At 40.4% G+C, this 19,827-nt stretch overlaps 1 protein-coding gene across 1 annotated transcript; it reads right to left on the bottom strand.

The window, feature by feature from the left end:
- Positions 1-2,841: 2,841 nt before the first annotated feature.
- RAB2B (RAB2B, member RAS oncogene family) lies at positions 2,842-19,800 on the bottom strand. Its single transcript, XM_047735774.1, has 8 exons — positions 19,620-19,800; positions 19,321-19,392; positions 15,881-15,948; positions 9,619-9,701; positions 9,310-9,402; positions 6,109-6,220; positions 5,444-5,512; positions 2,842-4,456 (listed from the first exon to the last, which is right to left on the bottom strand). The coding sequence occupies exons 1-8, from the start codon at positions 19,663-19,665 to the stop codon at positions 4,349-4,351; spliced, it is 651 nt and encodes a 216-aa protein (XP_047591730.1). The 5' UTR covers positions 19,666-19,800; the 3' UTR covers positions 2,842-4,348.
- Positions 19,801-19,827: the final 27 nt, after the last annotated feature.

Genomic DNA, 19,827 nt, shown 5'->3' with positions numbered 1-19,827 from the left:
TGCTGGTAGTCCATTCTCCCCCCCGGCTCCGCCCACCTACCCTGCAACCCACCAATGGCAGGGCTAAAGCCCGGCCTCTTTCAGCAAGGTAGTGTGAGTGCCATCCAGGAAGTCTCTCGAGAGTGGGAGGTCCTAAAAGGCTGAGAAGGGTACGTAGGCAACCACAGATATGCCTGATTGAAAATAAAATCTGGCGGCAGCTTGCCTTTGACTGTTCAATTCACAGGCGTTTAGGCCTCTCGGCATCTTTTTTTTTTTTTACCCCCGCCGGTGGGGGCGCTCTAAACGAAAACATTTAGTTACCTGTTTAGGGACGCCATCTTGGATCCGGCTGGTTCCTTGGGGACGGGAAAGAGGAAGGAGTATTTAAGGAGTTTGAAGCCGTTTTCCGAGTTCTGTCGAACTGTTTAGATCGAGCCCCAACATACGTTATGTAATCAGAATGTCCCCAATCACGATGGTCAGGAATAGGGCTTAATGTGGTTACAGGCAACCACCACCCCCCCCCCATATGAGTGAAGAGATCTTATAAATCAAAGCAGCAACAAAAATCATTTTTTTTGGGGGGGGGAATGAGAGTGGGTTTTCATAGTCCTAGGATATTCCTTTATAGACACCTCACCACTCAGAATATCAGCATAAGACCAATGTAGGTTATATATCTATTCTAGATGCTTCATATCCTAATGCTTCAGTTGCAAGTTTTCCAGTGTTGGGTTTGACAGTACAGGGGCATGAGAGACTCACATAAATGAACAGGGTTTAGGGAAGACTATTTTTTAAAGACCCAAAATTAACCAATAGGCTCAAATGTGTGAGTACCGATAGAGCACATGATGGAAGCCTTCAAGGAGAGATTATAAGTGAAGAGGGTCATCAGGGGACAGCCTTAGAAACATAGGCTGCAAGAGAATAATCTCCTGGTAATAGCAGTTACACTAGAAAGGAAATAATTTTATTGTAGGTAGGGGACACCTGCGTGGCTCTGTCGGCTAACGTCTGCCTTCCACTCAGGTCATGATCCCAGGGTCCTGGGATCCAACCCCAGGTCAGGCTCCCTGCTCAGCGAGGAGCCTGCTTCTCCCTCTCCCTGTGCCCACCGCTCCCCTGCTTGTGCTGTCAAATAAATAAAGAAAAATCTTTAAAATTATTATAGATGAAATTCTCTTGTGCTCAAAGACACTTCCCTATATTTCCTAGTATACACTTCTACTGCGATTACAACTTGCTACAGGAAGGTTTTGCTTTTTGAACTTGTGAGTGAAGGGAGTCCTTTCAGATCATTAAAGGTATTTCTCCAGGCGCCTGGGAGGCTCAGGGGGTTAAGCCTCTGCCATTGGTCATGATCTCAGGGTCCTGGGATCAAAACCCAGTATGGGGCTCTCTGCTCAGCAGGGAGCCTGCTTCCCCCTCTCTCTCTGCCTACTTGTGATCTCTGTGTCAAATAAATAATAAAATCTTAAAAAAAAAAAAAGGTATTTCTCAAGGAAAAACATATTTGCATAGTCAGACATAACAGAACTCAGAGAAGGTAAGGAATCATAGGAATCAATACTTTGTATCACACGAGTAGTTAAGACTTGGCCAAATACATTTCCTTATGTACTGAGCAAAATCCATTGGCCAAATTTCCCCTTGGCTACTGCTATCATCATTATCAATTTGAGGTCAGTATTAGAATTTACCAAAACAATTTACCAGCTGTGACTTTGGTGTTTGTCTATAGATGTATATACAGCAATGATCTTAATTACATTTATGGAATGAAAACCAGTAGGTTCTTTTTGCTTATTTAGTACAAAATAAACCTATCAAAGGAACAAGTTGCAGGCATTTATGGAAAAGGGAAAGGCTGTGGCCTGCTCTACTAATTTCTACTATCTGCAACGATCTATAAGTAGTAGGATTTAGACTGTTTGTTGTAAGAAAGATTTCCAGTGGTCCTGCCCACACCTGCTTTTCAAGAAGCCTCTACTATGGGGGGGGGGCTTGAACTTAGGACCCCAAGATCGAGAGTCGTTTCCTCTATCAACTGAGCCAGAAAGGTGCCCCTGGTGCTGGCCTTTAAAAGTCAAACAATGCCCTTTTTACTTCATAACTACCATTCTTCCCATGGAGGTGGGGAATCTACTTCCTGTAATTTTTCATGACCATTTCACTCTGAGTATCAGCAATTATCAGTACAAGTCATGAATTTGCCCCAGTAGTTTTCTCATGCTTTCCTTACTTTGGTGAAATATCCAGCAGAAGGTTATGAGTACTTTGCATTTTTTTTAAAGTTTAATTTTTTAAGTAATCTCTACACCCAACATGGAGCTCAAACTCACAATCCTAACACGAAGTCCATGCTCTACTGACTAAGCGAGCCAGGTACCCCTCCAGTTACCAATGACAGAATCCCTGGGACTTGGAAATTTCTGTACAGAAACTACAAAATTATATTTAGTTTTGTCCCAGGCATGAGCGGGGCAGGCTAACCCCAAAGTCAACAGCCTCAAATCCTTTTTGGAATGAGGTAGGATTTTTTAAAAAAGCATCATCAAAGCACTACCCCAAATGTTCTCCCAACTTCCTGTGGTGTAGTGTTAACTATTATTACTATTACAGGAGAGCAAATGGATATATCTGCACTTATGAGCACCAGGTGATGTATGAATGTTGAATCACTATACTGTACAACTGAAACTAAACTGTATTTTAACTGCAGTTTAAATAAAAACTTAAAAAATGAGTGTATCTCAAGGTGGCTTCTTCCAATACCTTTGATACAATTTCCTAGAAGGAGAGTATCTACATAGGTTTGGGATAAAATCAGAAAAATTCACATGAAATATGAGCTGCTTGGATACATGCATATATATTTAATAATGAAACAATTCATCAACAAAAAAATTAGAAAAATTCATGAGACCTCAATGCTGTGGAAGAGAAAGGGACATCAAGGCAGAAGATACAAAAACTGACCCAGAAGGCTGCCTGATGAGTGAAGCAAGGCAAATTTGCTTAGCATTTTAGTATATGCCCTTGAAAAGAAAAATGGCTTGGAAGCTGACAGCCTTACTGTATGCTGCATGGAATGGAGGCAAAGAGCCAGGGAAGGGAGAGAAGGACAAGGGGTAAGAGCAGTATGGAATCTAGGGTAAGCACATGAAAGAGACTGAGAGAGTTACAAAGAGATGACTCAAGCCTTTTGTTTCCTCTGCAGTCTACAATAAACTTGTTCCAAGTCTTTAAGTATGTCAGTCAAGTCCAATGATCACATAGTAAGTAGCACTAGGCACTGTGAAGGAATAGTGGAGGAAGCAGTTTACAAAAGTAAAGGGATAACATGGTTCCTGCTCTCAAGGAGCTTACAGCCTAGATGGGAGACAGATTCCACGCACAAAACAAATTTACAAAGTAACAAATATAAATAAATATACATATGAATAAACAACATATGAAAGCTTAAGGGGTGCTGGGTCAATAATTATTTAGAAGTCCCTAGGTCAAAGAAGGTTTTCTGAAGGAAAAATTTGGGGACTGAGTATAATGTTAGCAGAGAATAGGGCATATGCAAAGGCATAAAAGTGGAAATAAACATGTTATGTCCAGTAAGCAGATTAGCTTGATTAGAGTAGAAAGTCTAAACAGGTCTTGTTGAGAAGTGTGGTGAAACAGTAAGGGGTTAATTTGGTGAAAAACACTGCAGTGTTAGGTCTGGTCCCTAAAACAAACAGGGAAAGAGGTTTTCTTTAGGTAGTGATGATAATAAGTAGCCCCAGGTCCAGGAACAACTCCACTGCTCTCAAAAGTTTTATAGTTACTCTGAGACAGAGAAACTAGCAATGGGATGGTAGAAAATTATTCAGCATCCTTGAGTAGTTCAAGTTGAAGGAACTGCCTTCTGCAAGAACTCTTACAAAGTGGCAAAGTGGCAAGTGAAAACAATCAATGAAATTCCCAGATACAGGGTCCACCATCCAAATGCCAGCCAGCCAGAACACAGTAAAATCAAGTGCTCAAGCACAATGTCCTAGACCCTTGTTACTAATTCCTGGTAGGGAGCCAATTGTGTATGCTTATAAAATAATTTATTTTTGAGCTACCGTAACAATCAACTTTGATCCTAACATTTTAGAAATTAAAATAGGAGGATGAAAAGAGCCCTAATCTATAGGGAATGCTCACGTCCCTGAAGGAGGACAAGTCAGTAAGGGCCCAAGTTCTTCCCTGGTCTTTAAGTGGAAAGGCAAAACATCACACCTTGAAAAGAGGCTTTTCTCAGCCAAAGCAAGTAAGACCTCTTTCTTTAAGCTTATTGATCTGAAGCTGTTCCAGGAAGGAAAAAAGAGTCCAGGCTAGATATTCAGCAGCAGCCGGAGTCAGACCCTATTTCACTAGAGTTCCGCTGGGAGGCGCTGGTTCCTACTGATGTTGAAATACATTGCTGAGGACCAATCTTGATGCCATTTGCCTGTAAAAGAAAAAAGGCAAGAGTTCCCACCTCAGTGCTAAAGTAACTGGGATAAAAGGAATAAAAAGAGAAATCAGAAATTACATTTTCTAGAAGCAGATATGGCTTTGGCAGGTAACCATGTGCCCTAGCCAAACTGTTGTGGAACAATAATCTTCAACAATAAAGATGAGATGACCAGTTCAGATATAAGTATTATGGATGACTACAAGTGACTCTTGTGCCCATTTCTTTTTTTTTTAAAGAGAGGGAGGAGGGGAAGGGGCAGAAGGAAAGGGAGAGAGAATCTTTAAGTAGTCTCCAAGCCCAGTGCAGAGCCCAACACAGGGCTTGATCTCACAACCCTGAGATCCTGACCTGCGCCGAAATCAAGAGTCAGATGTTTAACGGACTGAGCCACCTAAGCACCTATCTTGTGCCCATTTTTAAAGCGATAGCTGTATTTAGGTTTCACAGCGATGTGCAGAATCAGGACGAGATTAGGTAAGAGCAGGAGGAGTGAAAGAGTAGATATTAGCATATAATCCTTTTTCGTTTTGTTAAAACCCATTTGAATGTAAGATTTGCCCTAACAATAAATGTCTCTGTGCTTAAGTTAAGAAAAAAAAAAAGATTTTTTTTGTTTTGTTTTGATATAGAATCTGCTTTATAGAAATGGCCCAATTGAGCAGTTAAGAATTATATCACCCTTAAACACTGGAATAGTAAAAACTGAGGTTGCAAAGGAAACTTCCCATATTGTATAAACATTTTACATTACCAACTAATCATCTCTTTAAGCATTCTGGGCCCCAGACTTGAGGAGAAAAAAAAAAAACAGAAAATGATGACAGATTTGTGTCCCTACGTAAAAAAAAAATCAAGTATGATTTGGCATAGCTTCAAATAGCATGATGTTAGAAAGGAAATGCTTACATTATAGAAAATTTCTTGTCCTCTTTAACATAAAACAAAGTTAACTGTCAGCACCCCCCGACCCTTTCTCACCTCATTGTGGACATCAAATAAACCCTGCTGGATCTTCCTATATATTTCTTTGGCTGTGTTAATGAAGGCCTGAAAGAGACATAAATCATATTATTAGGCTCAAGTTCAGATAGAGAAATTAGAAAAAGGAAATACAAATATTATTCCCACTTGGATTTCTAAGGTATGAATTAGGAACCATTGAGCCCAGAATAAAAATACAGAAGCCCCCACCCCAAAGTTACTCTTTCAAAAAGAAAACAGGGATTATATGGTATTTTGATACTGACCCAAAATGTTCCCTAGATTGGCACCTTCTCCAAATAAAACAAACATGCTCTGTTCTCAAATAATTACTAAAGATATAGTCAATAGTAGGCTTCAGAATAACTACAGTAGAACCCATGAGACCCTCCAACTAAAATATTTACAAATAACACTGATGTCTAATCCACACTTACCAATTAATGTTACACAAGGCAAAAGTGAAACTACACTATAGGAATCAAGGCAAAAAAAAAAAAAAAAAAAAAAAAAGACAATTCCCTCAAAGGGAGACATGTAGTCAATGGGACCACAAGATATCCTTTTCTTACCTATGGTCTTATAGAAGAAAATTCTGAATAAAAGAATAAAGATATGATGTCATCTCTCAAAAGCTTTCCCTACTCTTTCCCAAGTAATACCTCTTCAACATTGCAGGCTGTTTTGGCTGAAGTTTCCATGAAGATAAGTCCATGCTCCCGAGCAAAGGCCTCTCCTTCTTCTCTCTTCACATCCCTACGGGACTCTAAGTCACTGCAAGAGATTAATTGGGAAGACAACTAAAAAGAGATCCAAGTGAAAGAAGAAACTCTTACTCTAAAAGAATCCCATGGCTGTTTCAACCACTAATTAATAATACAAAAAAAAAGGAAATCCTACATGACATTCTCTTATACAGGGTTACTGATTTCTGTAGCTTCTTGGAAAATTGTTCTTTAACTTCACGACAGGTGCTGCGTGGTTGAGGATAATACCGTATTCTCTTATGGAAAAAAAAGGTTTATAAAAAGTTAGGCAAGCCCCACAGTTACTCAAGGCTTACTGTGCTCCATGTTTCTTTTTGGAATGAGATCCAGTGAGAGCCAAGGAAAGAAGATAAAAAGGAAATTCCAGTTGTTAGAAAGGAGAAAGCCCCATCCCATAAAGTCAGATGCCCCATCCCACAGCAGTGTCTTCCTCTTTTACTGGAATCAACCCATAAGAACAGAAAATGTCAGGAATAAGAACACAGCTGTCTTAATTCTCACTAGTCTCATTAATAACATATATAATAGCAGCTTGCCACCAGGGAAATAAAAAGACTCAAGACAAAAATGTATAAAGTTGGGTGATATGAGGGGAAAAAAGATACAGCCACAGACTGAGAAACAGAATCAGGTGTATGGAAAGACTTTATGACAAGAAAGGATAAAAGGCTGCAGATAAGGTAAGGATGGACTGTCAGATTTCCATTTTTCTAACTGGAAATTTGCATTTCAGAGATTTCCAGTCTTCCAACCATGAAAAGAAATCAAAGAGTAAGCCCACTGTGGGGCGCCTAGGGGGCTCAGTTGTTAATGTTTTCGGCTCAGGTCGTGATCCCAGAGTCCTGGGATCAAGCCCCACATTAGGCTTCCTGCTCAGCGGGAAGCCTGCTTCTCCCCTTCCCACTCCCCCTGCTTGTGTTCCCTCTCTATCTTTCTGTCAAATAAATAAAATCTTACCAAAAAAAAAAAAAGTAAGCCCACAGAAGAATAGCAAATCTATAAAATATCTATTTATCATTCACCAGCTTTGTGAAGACCAGGGAAGAACTACCCATCTAAATGTCTACACCTAGACCAGCTGCTCCTTTAAGCTCCAGATCTTATCTATTTGTCTGTTCTTCATTTCCAGTCTGATGTGTAAAAGGCCCCCAACACATACATCAAAATAGAACTTGATCTTTTCCCCCTAACTACTTCTGCCCCAGGCTTCCACATCTCCATTCAGCACAGAAGCTAAATCCTGGATGTCATTATTTCAATACCTTTTCCTTCTTCATTCCAAATACCCAATTCATCCCAAAGCAAGGAACTTCCAAAATGCACCTTAACATGTGTCATCATTTTCCCTCTCTCTGGTGTTTATCCCCCAGTTCACGCCATCATTCACATTTAGACTACTGAAAGAACATCCCACTTCAACCCCTGCTCCCCTCCAGAGTGATCTTTTAAAATCTAATCAAGCCATGTCTCTGCTTAAAACTCTTAAAAGCTTCCTACTGTATTTAGAATAAAATACGTAAGGACTGAAAGTGCTGAATTCTGGCTCCTGCTTACCTTCCCAACCACATCTCGTACCATTCCCCCTTGATTCAGCCCAACATACTGATTTCTTTCAATACCATGACCTTGCCAAGGTTCTTCCCAGTTCAAGGTTTTCAGTTTGTTCAACCTATCTGATACTATTCTCTTTTTCAAACCATGCCCACTGAACTCTTACCTATCCTTCAGATTCCAGCTTAACCATCACCCTTAATTAAAAATAGTACCCTGGTTTCACTTACTTGTGGAGCATAAGGAATAACATGGAGGACATGGGGAGATAGAGAGGAGAAGTGAGTTGGGGGAAACCAGACGGGGAGACAAACCACGAGAGACTGTGGACTCTGAGAAACAAACTGAAGGTTTTGGAGCGGAGGGAGTGGGGGGTTGGGTGAGCCCGGTGGTGGGTACTGAGGAAGGCACATATTGCATGGAGCACTGGGGTGTGGTACATCAAAAATGAATTTTGGAACACTGAAAAAAAATGAAGTTTAAAAAAATATTAAAAATAGTACCCTGTTACTCTCTTTTATAGCACCTTTCTTTCCTTCACTGTATTTATCACAATTTGTAATTAGACATAAATCCCTTTATATTTAATATTTATGTCGCCAATAAACTATAAGCTCCATAGAATCAGGGGCATGACTCTTCTCACCTTGTACTCTCAGGATCTGGCAAATAGACATTTAGAACACAGTCCAAATAAGTAAGTATAATTAGTCTGTGGCCACAGCTCTCTCAAGTGGTACACTTAAGGCACTACTACAAACCACTAGAGTGCCACAGGATACTTTCTTTTTTTTGGCCACATGATAAATTTTCGAGGGAAACGCAGTTAACACTCAACATTAAAACACCACATGAGTTATAAGCTTAAGACTGTTTGCAAGATCACTGTCAGATCAAAACAGATCCTGTTCAATATTTGCATATGTTTGTGGAACCTGAATTTTTGGCATTTGCTATGATAAAAAGCAAGTACAAAATTGGGGTGCCTGGGTGGTTCAGTCAGTTAAGCTTTCAACTCTTGATTTCAGCTCAGGTCATGATCCTAGGGTTTTGGGATCAAGCCCCATATCAGACTCCCTGCTCAGCGGGAAGCCTGCTTCTCCCTCTCCCACTACCACTCCAACTGCTTGTGTTCCCTCTCTAGCTGTCTCCCTCTCTGTCAAATTAATAAAATCTGTAAAAAAAAAAAAAAGAGTCTTTGACCCTCATCATGATCTCAGGATCCTGGGATTGAGCCCCACATGGGCTCCCTGCTCAGTAAGGAGTCTGCTTGTCCTTCTCCCTCTGCCTGCTGCTCCCCTTGCTTGTGCACTCTCTCTCTCTCTCTCTCCTCGTGCATGCATTTTCTCTAAGTAAATAAAAACGTTAAAAACAAAATGGTTAAAATGAAAGTCTACCTTATGCATATTTTACCACAACTATTTTTTTATTTTTTTTAAATAAAGAGCACCATAAACTAAAGAAGTTTAGGGACCAAGTAGTTCAATGTCCACAGAGCACTTACATGACTTCTGGTCCTTATTATTTCTACAAATAAAATTTTACCTCTTATTCCCAATCAGCATGATAACCATGTTGGAGCTGGAGTGTTGCCGGGCATCCTCTAACCAGGAGGTTAGGTGGTTGAAGGTTTCACGCCTACAGCAGGAAAGTTTAAAAGTGGATCAGAGGTCCATTTCAAAATGCCAAAGAAATTCCAAACACATGGGAAAAGGGGGAAAGCTACATGTGTAAAAGAAAATATTAGAGAAGCCTTTCCCCTTTAGTATTCTTACCAGAACCAGAACACAGGAAAGAAAAAGATTTTGAGAACATGGGGAAAAGGCTCCCTCCTGCCCACCTGATCGGACTCACCTGGTGATGTCATACACTAGCAGTGCTCCAGCTGCTCCCCTGTAGTAGGAACGGGTGATAGAGCGGAAGGATTCTTGCCCAGCCTTTCCCACCAACATGGCAACAAAAAATTCCCAACAAAACCAGGTTATTTCCAGAGAAAGGACTTGATCACATGCCACTCTAACACAAAGAACTTAACTTTATGACAAAGACATTCTCATACATTTTCCAATATCCTCTAGGAGAGAACAACTAGAAATAAGACTAGAAACCCAAGAGCATTTCAATCCCCACATGATGCTGAACACATCACATTAACCTATTTATATTCTTTTATCTGTAAAAAGGAAACTATCTTTCCTTGTCTAATGGAATTGGGTCCATTCCAATGGGTCAATGTAGAAAAGCAGTCAGATACAAAGCACTTAAATTGGGTATACGCTGACACTTAGTGTTCCACCACTAAAGGTGGGACTACCAAGGGATCTTGTCATAGCAAGTAAGAACAAGGAATAGGGAAAGAAGCCCATGGTCCAGGACAGAGTTTTCCTTTAAAAAACCAATATTCAGGGGTGCCTAGGTGGCTCAGTTGTTAAGTGTCTGCCTTCAGCTTAGGTCATGATCCCAAAATCCTGAGATAAAGCCCCACATCGGGCTCCCTGCTCAGCACGAAGCCTGCTTCTCCCTCTCCCGCTCCCCCTGCTTGTGTTCTCTTTCTCCCTGTGTCTCTCTCTGTCAAATAAATGAATAAAATCTTTAAAAAAAAAAAGATTTATACTCATCTCATTTCCAAATGGGGCCAAGATATTTATAACTGAGCATTTTTTTAAAAGATTTTATTTATTTATTTGACAGAGTGATCACAAGTAGGCAGAGAGAGTAAATACTAATATTAGTGAATAGTATTCAGTAAATAGTATTCAGTGAATACTAATAATAACACAAATAGGAAAACTGAACCTCAAAGGGGTAATTAGCCAAAAGTTATAAAATCCATAACTACTGAATACACAATTAAACTCAGGATCTTAGTGTACCCTAGCTCAAAGGTTTGTTCTATTAGCCATTACATCATACAATCTAAACCTGGGTTTGAAGGTGAGAAGAGAGCTCCAGTACATTAATTGTAAGGTTATTTTTCCAACAACATGAGACTCTCTTTCTACAAGAATAATACAAATGTTGTAGTGAGCTGTGTGCCTCTTAGAACACCAAAATTAAAAATAATTCTAAAGAACTTTGTTGATGGGGTGCCTGAGTGGCTCAGTTGTTAAGCATCTGCCTTTGGCTCAGGTCATGATCCCGGGGACTGGAATCGAGCCCCGAATCAGGCTCCCTGATCCACAGGAAGCCTGCTTCTCCCTCCCACTCCCCCTGCTGTGTTCCTCTCTCACTGTGTGTGTGTGTCTCTCTCTCTCAAATAAATAAATAAAATCTTAAAAAAAAAAAGGACTTTATTGGTAATATTAATGTTACTTTAAGATTTAAAACATGTTTTTCCACTCTGAAGAGCTCACTTAACGTTTTATTTAGTCCCAAATAGTTTTAGGTCTTAAATTATTTGATTCTCATTTTGCTTTTTACCTTTTTCTTCTCTTCTGCTGCTGTTGAAAGGTCCCTCCCTCCCTCTGTTGTTCTAGGAACTAAAGGGAAATCTTGAGGGAGACCTATGTGATGGTTGAAGCACATGGCAGCATTTAACTTTAGCAGCCAAAAATACTTCCAGAGGCTCATCAGAAAATACCTCTTAAAAACGAATCCCTCCGGCACCTGGGTGGTAGCTGTAGGTTGAGTGTCTGACTCTTGATTTCAACCCAGGTCCCTGTGGTGGGATCAAGCCCATGTTGGGCTCCCCACTGAGTGGGAAGTCTGCCCTTCTTCCTCTGCCCCCTCCCCCTGCTTGCAAGCATGTCTCAAGCTCTCTCTCTAAAATAAATAAATAATTTTTTAAAAAAACAAAAAACAGTTCAGTCAGTTAAGCATCTGCCTTACACTCAGGTCAAGATCCCAGAGTCCTGGGATTGAGCCCCATGTCGGGATCCCTGCTCAGTGGGGAGTCTGCTTCTCACTGTCCCTCTGCCCCATCCCAACTTTTTTTTTCCTCTCTCGCTCTCAAAATAAATAAAATGTATTTTTTTAAGTTAAAAATTAAAAATCAAAAACCAAATCCGTTTACTTCTTTATCTCAGTCTAGTTCATCAATGGTTTTGCTTAACCAATAACCTAGAAAGAGTGAGTGGTTCAATTTGGGCTGGTCTGTATTGATATTAGGTATCTTTGTCCAACCCCATTAAACAAATCTGAATCAGCATAGAATTAAGATGAAGATATACAGTATATAAAAAGAATTAACACCTTTTGAATTTCTCCCAAGTGGAAGAATTGTCGTATGGTTTCAAGATATATAAAATTAAACCTCACACAACATGGGTTTGAACAGCTCTGGTTCATTTACACGGATTCTTTATAGCACAGCACTGTAAATGCATTTACTCCCTCATGGTTTTTTCAATTTTTCAAATTTTTTTTTAAGCCCCAATGCAGGGTTTGAACTCACAACCCTGACATCAATACTTGAGCTGAAATCAAGAGTCAGATGCTTAACTAACTGAGCCACCCAGGCACACCTGTCCCTTAAGGGTTTGTTTGTTTTTTTTTTAAGATTTTCATTCATTTATTTGACAGAGAACGCACACAAGCAGGAGGAGTGTAGGCAGAGGGAGAGGGCGAAGCAGGCTCCCCTCCAAGTAGAGAGCCCGATGCAAGGCTCAATCCAAGGACCCTGGGATCATGACCTGGGCCAAAGGCAGATGTCTAACCCACTGAGCCACCTAAGCATCCCTCTCTTATGGTTTTCTTTCTTTCTTTTTTTTTAAAGATTTTATTTATTTATTTGACAGACAGAGATCACAAGTAGGCAGAGAGGCAGGCAGAGAGAGAGGAAGGGAAGCAGGCTCCCTGCTGAGCAGAGAGCCAGACATGGGGCTTGATCCCAGGAGTCTGGGATCATGACCTGAGCCAAAGGCAGGGGCTTTAACCCACTGAACCACCCAGGCGCCCCTCCCTTACTGTTTTCTTAACAACATTTTCTTTTCTCTAGCTTACTAGAAACAAAATGTGTGTTAATCGATTTTTTTTTTTTGTCATGGGTAACCCTTCTGGTCAACAGTAGGTTATTAGGAGTTAAGTTTTTGGGGATGCCTGGCTAGCTTAGTGAGAATGGCATGTTGACCCTTGATCTCAGGGTCATGAGTTCAAGCCAAAGCCCCACGCTGGATGTAGAGATTACTTAAAATAAATAAATAAATTTAAAAAGTAGTTAAGTTTTGGGGGAGTCAAAAGTCATATGCAGATTTCTGACTGTTTATGTCCCTAACCCCCACACTGTTTAAGGGTCAACTGTCGTTTGAAGTATTTATTCCTATGAGTCAGAAAGGCTAATTTCCTAACAATCAAAATGCATTCTTGTAAAACACAAATGAGTTTGGGATTGACCCGTATTTTATATTAACTAGAGTATAACGCTTTCTCGTTTAGCATGGGTTATTTGGGGAATTATATGTACAGAATGAAAAGGGATAAAAACAATATACAGTTCTCCAGGGGTACCTGGCCGGCTTGGTGGAACATGCAACTCTTGACCTCAGGGTCGTGAGTTCAAGCCCCATATTGGGCATGGAGCCTACTAAAAAGAAAAAAAAAAGGTAATACAGCTCTCTAAATCCTTAGCAATTACCAGAACAGTGACAACAAAGCACTAGGTAACTTGATCTCTTTAAAAATTCCCTCCATGGGGCGCCTGGGTGGCTCAGTGGGTTAAAGTCTCTGCCTTCAGCTCAGGTCATAATCCCAGTGTCCTGGAATCGAGCCCCACATCCCCCGAATTGGGCTCTCTGCTCAGCAGGGAGCCTGCTTCCCCCACTCTCTCTCTGCCTGCCTCTCTGCCTACTTGTGATCTCTGTCAAAATTAAAAAAAAGGAATCTTTAAGAAAACAAAAATAAAAATTAAAATACCCTTCACGATAATCCCTAAATATTTTCACGCAGGATGACTTTGGGAGTATGTGAGAGAATGAGATCAACAAAATGGGAAACTAACTTCGGTAAACAAGGAGTAGATCAGGACTGACAAGGGAAAAATGATCAGGCTTACCCAGAGAATGGCAGACAAGAAACACAATACATTATAGACAGGAATCTCTTAAAAATTTCAAATACAGGGGCGCCTGGGTGGCTCAGTCATTAAGCATCTGCCTTTGGCTCAGGTCATGATCCCAGGGTCCTGGGACTGAGCCCCACATCAGGCTCCCTGCTTGGTGGGAAGCCTGCTTCTCCCTCTCCCACTCCCCCTGCTTGTTTTCCCTCTCTCTCTGTCAAATAAATTAATAAAATCTTTGAAAAAAAAAAAAAAGTTTGTGGGGTGCCCGGGTGGGTCAGTCAGTTGGGTGGCTGCCTTCGGCTCAGGTCGTGATCTCAGGGTCCTGGGATGGAGCCCCACATCAGGCTCACTGCTGATCAGGGAGCCTGCTTCTCCACCTCCCTCTGCTACTTCCCCTGCTTGTGCTCTCTGTCAAATAAATAAATGAAATCTTTAAAAAAAAAAAAAAGAGTAAGTGTGGAATATTCAGAGGTATATGGCTAGTGCTTCCACTATTAGAGATGTAAGTCTGTTCAGAAGGGCAAAAGGTTATTAAAATACTTGCAAATACAACCAAATAATGTACAAAAGAATGTGATTCTAGTTAAAAGCATCTGTTAATCTAGTTAATCAGCACACCCAGAAATGGTAACAACCATGGAGGCCACCAGAAAAAGACTCTGCAAAAAGGGCTTACAGCAACTTACTTACAAGCTAACAAGTTAACTTACAACTGCAAGTTAACTTACAGTTGACTCTGCAACAAGAGGGGAGTTAGGGACCCTGGCCACCATGCAGTCATATAACTCCCTTGTATAACTTCGACTCCTCCAAACCTTAACCACTAATAACCTACTGTTGACCAGAAGACTTACCCATAATGTATCATGTTAATCAACACGTTTTGTATATTATTTCTATTAAATATTGTATTTTTACAGTAAAATAAGCTAGAGAATAAACTATTAAAATACACTTACAGTACCATAGTGCATTTATTGACAAAAATTAACATATTAACAGACCTGCACAATTCAAACATATGTTGTTCAAGGATCAATTGTACTTTTAAGACAGATACCTGCATGCATAGGGAGATGGAGGATGGGAGGAGGAGAAAGGGAGAAAAAAAGGAAAATCACTGTACTGCTTATAGCTCTAAGGGCTTCAGCTCTTGAGTTTTGAAAAAAAATCAAATAATAAGTAAACAAAAACAGATTTTAGCTGAATATTAAGCAACTCTGTGCTTGCTTTCTTTAACTTCAAATAAAGATGGGGTATTATTTTTCTTAGAGAAAAGAAAAGATACAAATTAAATGAGATGATACATGTAAAAGCAATTTATGTGGATAAAACAAAATTATACGAAGTCAAGCTAAATTTTGGGAGTACCACATTTGTTAAATTTTAAAATATGCATAAACTTTGACCCAGAATTTCCATTTCTGGGCAGGCATTCCACAGAAATTCTCAAACATTTGAATAAAGATGTGGTAATCAAGGACATTCAATGAAAATTTGCAAAGGTAAAAACTGGAAACCTGAATTTCAATCATTGGGAAGATCGTTAAATAAATGTTACAGACTTTTTAATGAGTCTATATAGTGGTTAAAAGGAATGAGATAGAGATATATGAATCTACATGGAAGTATCCAAAACATAGAAATTATTAAGTAAAAAAACTAATTCACATAGCTAGGTCTACTCAGCTATGATTCTATACAAGTAAAACTAATAAAAACAAAATCACCACCATACATTTGTACATGTGTATATATCTGAACACAAAGAAAAAGTCTAGAAGTATAACCACTGAAACATTCCCACTGGATAGGCAGAAACCAGGAACTGAAGGAAGAGGTTTATGTGTGTAAAAGGGAACATTCAAATTTTACTCTATACACTTACATCGTTTGCTTTTATTTTTACTAGGACAAACTCATACACTACTTGAATAATTTAAAATAAAAATACAAAGATATGGCATTCAGAATTTTAACCGTAACAGATAAAAGTGAAAACTCTTCCCCTACTCTTATGCCTACCATCATCCCCACCCTCATAGCCCCTTGCCCCTGCATCAGCCTTTACTGTTCTGTTTGGATCTTGGTCAGGGACTAAGTAATTCTGTTCTCTCTTACCGTATCCCAAATTTGCAGTTTGATTTGTTTTCCATCAATGTTGACCATACGGGCCCCAAACTCTACACCTGTCAGTGAAGAGCAAAACAAAAGATGTGATTCTCATGAACATCACCCATGTTGAAAGGTTCATGTTTTTCCCCAATATGCCAACTGACTGCTTCTCTGTCTGCACTCAGTACCACTAAGCCTATTACTGCTATTTGCTACAACTAATTTTGTGTTTCTTAAAACTTCATTTTCCTCCTAGAATTAAAAATTAAAATCTAGGTAATAATGACCTCAGGAATGTAACCAAAAAGCAGATATGGAGATGAAACTAATTAAGAAGTAGAAAAGGTGAATAAATTTTTAGTAATGTTAATACTTAAATTTCATTTAATTTTGTAACTTTTTTAAAAAATCTAAAAATTTTGAAGTATTTCCTGAAATTTTCTCGAAGTCACTCCCTAGTCCAGTATTTCCTTTTTTGCAATTCCTTAATTTTTTGTTTGAAAAAAAGCCTACCTAAGAAATATGTTCTCAAGAATGATACATTTCAGATCTCTACTAATTCCCACAGTTTATCAGAAAATAGCCTTCCTCATAGGATTATGGAAACTGACAGTCTGAATAAACATTTTAGTCTACCTGGCATTCATCTTCTTTCAAGTAATGTTAGGACAAAACTTAAAACTGAAGGTTGCTCAAATTGAAAATAACTGGGGTGCCTGGGTGGCTTCGCGGGTTAAGCCTCTGCCTTCGGTTCGGGTGATGGTTTCAGGGTCCTTGGGATCAAGCCCCATGTCCAGCTCTATGGTTGGCGGGGAGCCTGCTTCCCCCTCTCTTTCTGCCTGCCTCTCTGCCTACTTGTGATCTCGCTGTCAAACAAATAAATAAAATCTTTAAAAAATTTTGAAAATACTTGATCATAAGTCAGACAATTTGTCCTACATTCTATTTTCATATGGTACTTTTACTAGAGGAATTCTGATTTCCAAGTAAGAAAGAACACTAAAACTTAGCTTCTGCTAAAGGGCTGATAGATGCCTATTCAGTGGCTCCACACACAATATTATCTGGACTCTCTCAGATGCTGCAATTAGTAAGACATAAAAAAAATGTTTCTTACTACTCTAGACTGCTTCATCAAGAACAGTGATAACTAGTGAAAAAAATCACTAGATTTTTTTTTTCCTTTCTGGACAACAGAAATGGAATTTGAATAGCGAAAAAAATAGAACTTGGGGGCGCCTGGGTGGCTCAGTGGGTTAAGCCGCTGCCTTCGGCTCAGGTCATGATCTCAGAGTCCTGGGATTGAGCCCCGAATCGGGCTCACTGCTCAGCAGGGAGCCTGCTTCCTCCTCTCTCTCTGCCTGCCTCTCTGCCTGCTTGTGATCTCTCTGTCAAATAAATAAATAAAATCTTAAAAAAAAAATAGAACTTGTCTTCTATCCAATTTCCCCCAGTTATGCACTCAGAGATCCTTATATTTTGCATGTATTTTCTATCCAAGTGTCTTATCTTGGTATATAAGACTGAATTCAGGGGCACCTGGGTGGCTCAGTGAGTTAAACCTCTGCCTTCTGCTCAGGTCATGATCTCAGGGTCCTGAGACTGAGCCCCACATGGGGCTCTCTGCTCAGTGGGGAGCCTGCTTCCCGTTCTCTCTCTGCCTGCTTCTCTGTCAAATAAATAAACAAAATCTTAAAAAAAAAAAAAAAAAAGAAAGACTGAATTTAGAAAGAAACAGAGTCTACACAGGACTCTGGCAAAAACTTATCACTTCATTCCTCCACTTTAAAATTTGTTATTTGTAGGGCGCCCAGGTGGCTCAGTGGGTTAAGCATCTGCCTTCACCTCAGGTCATGATCCCAGGGGCATGGGATGAGCCCCACATCAGGCTCCCTGCTCAGCAGAGAGTCTGCTTCTCCCTCTCCCTCTGCTGCTACCCCTGCTTGTGCTCTCTCACTTGCTCGCTCTATCAAATGAATAAATAAAATATTTTTAAAACTTCTGTCACTTGCTTATTACCTTTAGCTGTTTTATAACTTGGTCTCTAATTTATTCTCTAGCTTTATTTTTTGTCACTCTCCACTTGAAATTTCATGCTCCAGCCATATTAAATCACTTTATTTTCCAAAGGTAGTCTGATCGGACATTCCTGATCATTTGCAAACATTATTCTCTTCTTGCCCTGACCACCTTTCCATCTCTACAACCCCTGTGCCAGGCTAACTCCTATTCATTCAATTTTCAGCCTTTCCAGATAGAGGTAGCAGCCTCTCCTCCCCTTTTACCACAGGAATTTAGTTATCAGCATCTGTTCCAGCCCCACCTCCTGTATTGGCAGACTATAAGCTACTTAAGGACAGGCACAACGTTTGCCTAGTTAAGCGCTATATATCATTAGCACCTTTTACACTGTGCTCACTTCATATTAACTTACAAAGTTATTTTCCTGTAGATGTTATCCTCTAAATCCTTTTCTAACCCCATTACTTATTTGGCTTTGAATAAGGTGTACAGAAGCAGAAGTAGCTTCAGATTTCAATAAGGTGGTATCTGGAAGTAGTAATATGGTAAGAATAGGAGTTAGGGATTTTATTTTATTTTTTTAGATTTTATTTATTTGACAGAGAGAACACAAGTAGGCAAAAAGCAGGCAGAGAGAGATGGGGGAAGCAGGCTCCCGGTTGAGCAGAGAGCCTGATGTGGGGCTCAGATCCCAGGACCCTGATCCCAAGACCTGAGATCATGACCAGAGCAGAAGACAGAGGCTTTAGCTCGCTGAGCCAACCAGGCGCCCAGGAGTTAGGGATTCTACTCGGAAACTGCATTTGCATGGCAAGAAGGCTAGTTTCAGATACATTACTCATTTGGAGTTGGGTTATGGAGATTATGGAGAAGGGGTTGCTTAAGTCCCAGGAGGCCCCTGCCTTAATACAAATGTGCAGCAAATGTTTATGCCTTCCATTATCACCAGTGTGATTTTGGAATTCTACTATACTCTTTTCTTTAAAAGTCATTTGTTTCATCTACCTTCTAACTCAAGTCTGGGAGGGCTCTGCAAATTTACTACTTCCTCTCCAAAACACAAAAATATCTGCGTGTTGGTGATCACTTTGAAAAACATATGTGACGTTTGCACTAACTTACCACAAAACAAGGTGAGTTTTTTAATAAACAGTTAAGCTTTCGTGGAATTTTCCATAAACATACAAATTATATTTAGGGGGTAAAAGCCCCAGGGCAATGAACCCATATCTCACGCCCATCTCTGAAGTTACCTTTCAATGATTTACTCCCCATTTATCAGCATTTTGTTAGTCACTCTTTATTTACCATTAACTTTCGACTAGCTTAAAAATAGGAAAAGGTAACTTTTCACTTGGAATACCGAAGCCCACTTCAGCTAGTCAGGTTTCGTTATCTCTTCTGCGACAGGTAGGTGGACCTACCTATTGTGAGGTCGTGGACAGGCTGGAACCGCTTGTCTGTAAACTGCAGGAGGAGACATGACTTCCCCACACCTAAAAAAAGGAAGACGCACGTTCTACGAGCCACGCGGCCCAAGAACAATCTCGAGTCCGGGCGTCCCGGGCTGGGGAAGGGGAGCCCCGAGCCCCGCCCCCGGCCGCCCCGCCCCCGCCCGCTCTTCATTTAATCGCCCAGCCCACTAAATGAGCCCCGCCCCACGCCCCGATTTGTGAACTTCGGATCCCCGCCCCAGCCCTGAGGGCAGTCGCCCGCAGCTTACCTGTGTCCCCGATGATGATGTACTTGAAGAGATAAGCATAAGTCATGGTCCCGTTTCCTCTGGATTCCGGGTCCGCCCGACTTCTACAGCCACTAACCTCCGGCCTCTCTAGCCGCGCAATCGACCGATCTCTGGCCCCTCTAGCCCAGATCACGTCTCTATTGCTCTCTCCTGAAATCCTCTCTCGATTGGAGGGACTGTAATACCC

This window comes from Lutra lutra, chromosome 7, assembly GCF_902655055.1.
Source record: "Lutra lutra chromosome 7, mLutLut1.2, whole genome shotgun sequence".
Taxonomy (NCBI): domain Eukaryota; kingdom Metazoa; phylum Chordata; class Mammalia; order Carnivora; family Mustelidae; genus Lutra; species Lutra lutra.
The sequence above is the reverse complement of the archived record's forward strand: the minus strand, read 5'-3'. Positions and strand labels throughout refer to the sequence as shown.